Here is a 7,039-nt window from a genome sequence, read left to right as displayed (position 1 = left end):
TCTATGGGTGATTGCANACACTCAGACGAATGTGACGCCAATATACGAGCTCATAAATGTAATAACCAACCCCACCATAAATGTAATAATATTTAACCATAAATGTAATAATATTTAACCATAAATGTAATAATATTTAACCATAAAGGTAATAATATTTAACCATAATGGTAATAACCAAAACCCACCATAAATGTAATACCCCATCAGCCATAAATGTAATAAACTACGGTGCAGTATCAAATAGATTACTTAAGTCATCATTGATCAGTGGCGGCGATGTAGGGAGCCGCGGTGGCTCAGTGAGTTAGACGCTTGCTCGCTAACCTGAAGGTCTAGGGTTCAATCCCGGCATAGGTCGAGATAATACCTTCGGATTTTTCAACCCGGTTTCCCCCTGTCAGTGATGCAGGTACGAGGGGCTGACATGGAAAAAGCGCCTAGTCGTTCGGATGGGACAATAAACCGAGGCCCCGTGTGCTACAGGCTGTGCACGTTAAAGATCCCTCGACAGTTGGAAATCGAAAAAGAGCAGGCTAATGCCGCTGTCCTGGCAAAATTTCCCTCATTGCACCCTGCATGGCGTCGCCCGTCTTCATTAGCCCACATGGAGCAGAAAAGTAGGACGTAAAACCCCATTCATTTCATTTCATTTCAGATTTCAGCCCAGAAATATTCCCACACTTTTTTTTTAATCTGAATGCGCTCTTTTTTTCATATTGGCATAAGATAAGCTTGGCAATATATGGAATACTCGTGCCTAAAGCGGTTAAAAAGGCTAATCCTCGGTAAACCATGAAATTTCAAGGTGAAGTCCTCGGCAGACATCATAGTTCTTTCAGAGACATGACAGCGAAAATTATGAACGGTAGCCTTATTTCCCTAAAATTCTTCCAGGAGAAGACATGGGGAAATAATAATAGACCCGTGAGTTATCAAAAATGTCACCCGTTCCTTTAAAGTTAGCTGGTTCTAACAGAATTTATTAGTAAATGTTAGCCTGATTTAATCAGTAACACAAGATGTCTTGTGTCTTGTACAAGGCAGATATTAGCTGCTTAAGGCCTCATAATCAGCTAATAAAAGACAACACGCTATATGCATTGGAAAAGTATCAACCAATCAACGACCTAACTGTAGAACCTCTCCAACCAATCAAATTTCACAATAGAAAGGTACTGGGGCGTCTCTTTACAACCGAAAGCGATCACATGTTGCCGAATACCACGAAAAATGTAGCTGTGTCGTAATGTAGGTCAGTAGTATATGAGCTTTCAATTTGTTCGCTCGGATTGGTCGCATAGGGATTCCCCTTTTCATGGTTTTCCCCTTTTCATGGGAATTCCCCTTTTTTCATTTCATGGGAAAATCCAATCAATCTATGAACTCCCATAAAGACCTAAACATCCTACATTTCATAAATTCTTACAACAAAAGACCTAAATTCCCTACATTTCATAAATTCTTACACCCCCTACATTTCATACACTAAAAACACCTTCAATCAATTTCCTACATTCCATCAAAAAAAGCAAATTTTAAACCTTAAAAATGGCAAATGAAATACTAGATCCAATCTTTAGATTATACGATCCAATTCGTTATTCGTTTAACAAGAAAAAAGAGGATTATATTATCAGCTCACCCACTGTTGGTTCTAAATCCCAATTGAATGATGGTGGTAGAATTACCTTCGAAATAAATTCATTATCGAATTGGTTGCTTCTTTCCGATGCTTATTTCAGATGCGATTTCAAAATTAAAGAAGCCACTCAGAATCAAGTTCCACAAACAATGAAACCAGAAACTTTAGTTATGAAAATAATAGAAGCTATTGAAACAGCTTCACCAACTACAATAACTTATAATGGTAAAAAAATCAGCATAACTAAAAGACTTATTGATAAATACAAAAATTGTAAAGTCAGAGACGATATAGATTTAGAAAGAATTGACGCGAACGCAAAAGAAGGTGGATTTATATTTTCTCTACCTTTAATATTTGCTGGTATTACCGCGGCGGCTACAGTGGCTGGTGCTACAGCTGGTGGAATAAAAACTGCCAACGCAAAGAAAGCTGCTATTGCAGAAGTTGCTGCTACAAAAGCTGCCAACAAAAAGAACGCAGCCGAACAACGTAGACATAATTTAAAAATGGAAAAGTTGGCAGCAGAGATTGAAAAACCTAAAACGGAAAAGAAAGGTTCAGGAGTGGGAGAAATGATAGGCACAATGAAAGAATTTGGAAAAAGATTTAGTGAAGAAACCAAGAAAACTGTTAAACAAGGATTAAATAAATTAGTAGATAGTATTGACACGGGAGAAATCAAAGTCAAACATAAGGGTAATGGAATATTTTTAAAAAATATACGCACTGGAGAAGGAATATATCTTTCGAAGTATAAAGGAGAAGGAGTGATTTTTGGAACAAATTAAAATAATAAAAAATGGGTAAAAAATTTAATCATTCAGAAATATTTCCTAATAACCCAATGCTCATGTGTATATGCGGTAGTTCCGGTTCTGGGAAAACTCATCTCACTTTTAACATGTTGACAACACCAAGCCTTTTAGATTTCGATTCTTTGTATATATACACAACAACACCAGAGCAATCGTATTATCAATTTCTCAAAACTTTAGAATATCTACCAAAGAGAGATGTTCAAGACCTATTTCAATATTACAAAGAAAATGAAGAAGAAGTGGAATTGAAAGATTTCATAGATAACTACATCGAAGGAAAGAAACCAACGGATATAAAAGTTTTTCTTACGAAAAATGTTAATGATCTAGATTTGTCTCAAATTGATAGCGAGCGAAAGAACTTAATGTTGTTTGACGACTGCGTGGCGCAAAGAAATCAACAAGAATTCTTCACGAAAGGAAGACATCACATCTGTCACTGCATATACCAATCCCAATCTTTTTACGGGATAGATTCTATGTTCATTAGAAAAAATGCAAATTGTTTTTATTATTTGAATTAAACGACAAAGATTTATCTCAAATCGTTCAATCGATAAATCACGGAATGGACAGAGATGCATTTAAAAAGGTTTGTAAAGCTCAATGGAGATATCCAGATGATCATGGATATGTATTTGTAAATACTAGAAAACCTGCGGGTGAAAGAGTTATGAACGATATATGTTAATTTTATTTTTTTAAAAATGGATTGGAATAATATTTTAAAAAGAAATAGAAAATATATCAAAGCTAAGAATAAAATAAAGACCCAAGTTGAAAATAACAGATTACAACAACTCGGATTAACGGAAAATCTACAAACTCTATTTCAACCAATATTACAATCTCAAGAGGATATTAAAAAGAGACTCATCCCTCCTATAGAACCTCATCAAATAGAATATCCCATTAAAGATGATGAAATCATAATTAGGACATTAGATGATATAAATCGTCTTTTTTCAAACCTTAAAGCAGATTTACCAAAGAGTATTACACCAATCATTGATGATGAGGGGTTATTGTTTAATGGATTTAGAATTAAATTTAGGGCAAATTCCCCTATATTCAAAATCGACACAAAAAACTTAATATTTACATTAACGACAGGATTAATAGATTTAATGAATGGCGGGTATATTGGTATTGCCGATTACAAGGATTTACTAGCATACTCCAAATTTCTAGATGCAATAAGAAAGTCAGGACCCGAAACAAGAAGATTGAAAGCAGTTGAAACATATTTGAATAAAGTTATTCCTGATGAAGAGGATTCAGATGATTATGCAGATGATTATCCATCAATCATAGAAGAAATAGACGAATTCGAAGATATGGTATCTGGACAAGGTATAACGTTTTTATCCGACAACAACGAAGAATTGCTTAATAGATTACGATTAATATTAGCGGCAATGAAGGGAGGACCTCGATCAAACAGACAATTTAATGAAGTGAATTGTATATTAAAAAGACTCCTAGAGAAAGGTATCATAGATAAAAACGATTATAAAAGCGTGATTAAAAATGTCAAATAAAAAACAACTATTCGTCATCACCTCGAATAAATCAGACATTAAATTATCTCTAGATTATGAGTACGAACTCGATCGCAATCAAGAATATGAATTGGGATTAAAGTATTTCTCTGTTTACAATTCTATTAGAAATACCAACGAAAAAAATAACCAAATAAAAATATCAACAGATAATGGAGTTACATTCAAAACCATACGTTTACTACCAGGAAGCTATGAATACATAGCCATTAACGAATACTTATCCGAATATGCAGGAAGCGTCAATGGTAAAAACAATATCGAATTCGAAGGTAATTTGAATCTAAACAAAATAAAATTGATATTAAGAAATAATAGTCAAGTTGATTTCAACGTAGAAAATTCATTGAATACGTTACTAGGCTTTGATAAAAAAATATACACCCAATCCACTTTAGCACCACACAAAGCTAATACCGAGAATGATATCGATGTGATAAATATACATTGTAATTTAATAAACGGTGGATTTTTCAATAAATACAAACTTCAGATTATTTACAGCCTTCCAACATTCACTGTTCCTATTGGATATAGAATTATAGAGAAACCATTTCAAACGACGTATTTACCACTTAATTCCTTTATGATTAAAGATATAAATCTGGAAATCAACGATGGTAAAAATAGGTTTATAGATTTTGGTAACGAGGAAATTGTTATTCAACTTCATTTAAAACAAAAAAATTAACACTCTTCATTCTCTTCTTGAATAGTTAGATAATCGAAATCATCAAATTCATAGTTTTCATCCAAACACATCTCATCTTTATTGTTGTAAGGATACATAATTCCTTCACTGTTTGGTGCTTTTCTCTTAACGAGATTCAGATAACTTCTGAAAACTTTCTTTTGTTTTTCATTAGGAATAATTATTCCATCAGTACAACTTTTTACCCAAGGTTTCTTAAATTCATTCGTTACGTCATGTCCACTAGCTAATTGAATGTAGTCTTCTACCTTAATCTTATAGTTAGAGTAACCCTTAAACGTTTTCTTTTCTTTTAAAACACCATCGGAAGTTAGAATGATATTGTATTTTACTTTTGGCGCTAAATATAAACCAAATATGATTCCACCATCACCGTAATCATTCTTCCCTTTGCTATATTCGTTTTCAGACACCAACCCAGCTTCATTTAATTTAACACTGTATTCTTTGAATAAATCTATTATTCCTTCAGTGTCACTTTCATTGTATTCTTTTAATATGGCGCAGATCTCATCCATTTTATCCGTTTCAAATGATTTTCGATTTGCCGAAACTCTTCCTCCTTTAATACTTTGTCTGATAAAATATCTTATAAAAGGGTGAATATGCGAGTAAACTTTTTCTACGTTTTGTTTTTCCGTATGTTTCGGAACCATTCTAGTACTTTCATACCATTCTTCTTCAACCATTTCTTTATCGTAATGATATAAATAATACCAACCCTTTAAAGATAAAGAAGGAGCCGTTAGATTATTGGAAACGTTTTGGAAGACAGTTTTTTTCATGGCTTGATTGTATTTTATCAAACAAGCTCCGAGACATAACGTATCTCTTTAAGCGTAAGGTTCCCATTCGGGTCTTAAAGATTCCCAATTATCTTTAGTGTATTTTGCAATATTAACATCCTCGATTTTTCTCAAATTCATTGGTAGATTAGATGATTTTCCCCATGCTGCCAAACTAGATGATTCGTGTTGATAGGAATATGTGAAATTAATATTTTGCAAATAATTAGAGTTACCCTTTATTTCTTTCTGTCTTTTCCATTTTTTCTGTAAATATTCATCAGTGAATGAATTAGTTAAAGGTAGAGACAGAATTCCTCTAGCTGTTTTTAAAGGGCATTGTGTTAGTTTTTTTACGTTTTTGATCATGATCCAGTTATCAAAACCACTGCCGTTATGGGAAATTAAGGTTAGTCTTTTCTCATCTACTTTTCCTAAACGTTGTAACATTTGATCTATACAATCTGTACCTACAAATATTTCTACTATATTAGTCATGAGTTTGTTGTAAAATTCTTCTGAAATGGGATCTGACGGCTTAAAATCTAGAGTCTCATTTAAATCACTTAAATCACGTAAGTAATTATTATAATCATCTAATCTTTTCCTCAGTTTTTCCAAATTGACTAAAGTACAACAATAAGGAATGGCTTTATTCGTTTCTTTTTCGCAATAGGTTTCGCAATCCCATGCGTATAAACAATAATCGGGAATGGTTGGAAAAACGTTTAGTTTTAGAAGTGAAACTTGCGTTACCGCATTATCATCTTCACAAGTTCTCCATACGTTTTCATCGTAATTATCTTCTATTTCTTTAATGCCCAAAGCTTTGTTATTTCTTCTTATCAAACAGAAATGTTCTATGTGTATATAAAAAACCCAATCTAATTCTTCGGTTACTTTCTTTGGTTGAAAATGTCTATGTTTGGGCATATATATTTGAAAATTAGTATTAAATTTCTTATTGAATTCGCAAATTCTAGCAGATGTCATAACTCCTTTTCTGTTTGATTTTTGAAAACTGTTGATGAAATCTTGAAATTCTCTCGTGTAGTCTTTGTTCAAAACATAATTTACGCACTTTACAAAGCAGCATCCATCGCTCGGTATATAACAATTTATACCGATATATTCTTTTATCTTTTTGAGTAGGCTAACACCACTACCCTTTTTTGATCTTTTTATTTCTTTGAAATTGTTTTTACGGAAAATGATTTTTCCTGTGAAATACCAATCGGAGGCATCTGATTTTTCATCCACTCCAGCGAAGAAATTCACAAAAGTTTTGGTATTAAAACCTACAAATTTCATGTCTTGTTTGTATTTTCCATCTTGAGTTATCATTAGAGATAAGGTGAATAACATCGGAAAAAAGTTTATTTGATATGAATTTATCCATATTTTTTAATTCATCAGAGATAATCTTGTCAATAGTCTTGTCTAAAATTTTCACTGGTATGATTTTTTATCGTCTACAATTTCAATTTTATTCATATTTTTAAAGCAACTATTTT

The 7,039-nt window shown here is 32.8% G+C and overlaps 3 protein-coding genes across 3 annotated transcripts; 1 reads left to right on the top strand and 2 right to left on the bottom strand.

The window, feature by feature from the left end:
• Positions 1–1,551: 1,551 nt before the first annotated feature.
• On the top strand, positions 1,552–2,436 carry LOTGIDRAFT_171068 (hypothetical protein; the record flags this gene model as incomplete). Its single annotated transcript, XM_009046933.1, has 1 exon — positions 1,552–2,436. The coding sequence occupies one exon, from the start codon at positions 1,552–1,554 to the stop codon at positions 2,434–2,436; it is 885 nt and encodes a 294-aa protein (XP_009045181.1).
• A 2,279-nt stretch (positions 2,437–4,715) lies between these two features.
• LOTGIDRAFT_171067 (hypothetical protein) lies at positions 4,716–5,258 on the bottom strand (the record flags this gene model as incomplete). Its single annotated transcript, XM_009046932.1, has 1 exon — positions 4,716–5,258. The coding sequence occupies one exon, from the start codon at positions 5,256–5,258 to the stop codon at positions 4,716–4,718; it is 543 nt and encodes a 180-aa protein (XP_009045180.1).
• A 315-nt stretch (positions 5,259–5,573) lies between these two features.
• On the bottom strand, positions 5,574–6,836 carry LOTGIDRAFT_171066 (hypothetical protein; the record flags this gene model as incomplete). The annotated part of the gene is made up of 1 exon (XM_009046931.1): positions 5,574–6,836. One exon carries the CDS (start codon positions 6,834–6,836, stop codon positions 5,574–5,576), a length of 1,263 nt encoding a protein of 420 aa, XP_009045179.1.
• Between the last annotated feature and the right edge of the window lie 203 nt (positions 6,837–7,039).

Source organism: Lottia gigantea (genome assembly GCF_000327385.1).
Source record: "Lottia gigantea unplaced genomic scaffold LOTGIsca_109, whole genome shotgun sequence".
NCBI classification, from domain to species: domain Eukaryota; kingdom Metazoa; phylum Mollusca; class Gastropoda; family Lottiidae; genus Lottia; species Lottia gigantea.
The sequence above is the reverse complement of the archived record's forward strand: the minus strand, read 5'-3'. Positions and strand labels throughout refer to the sequence as shown.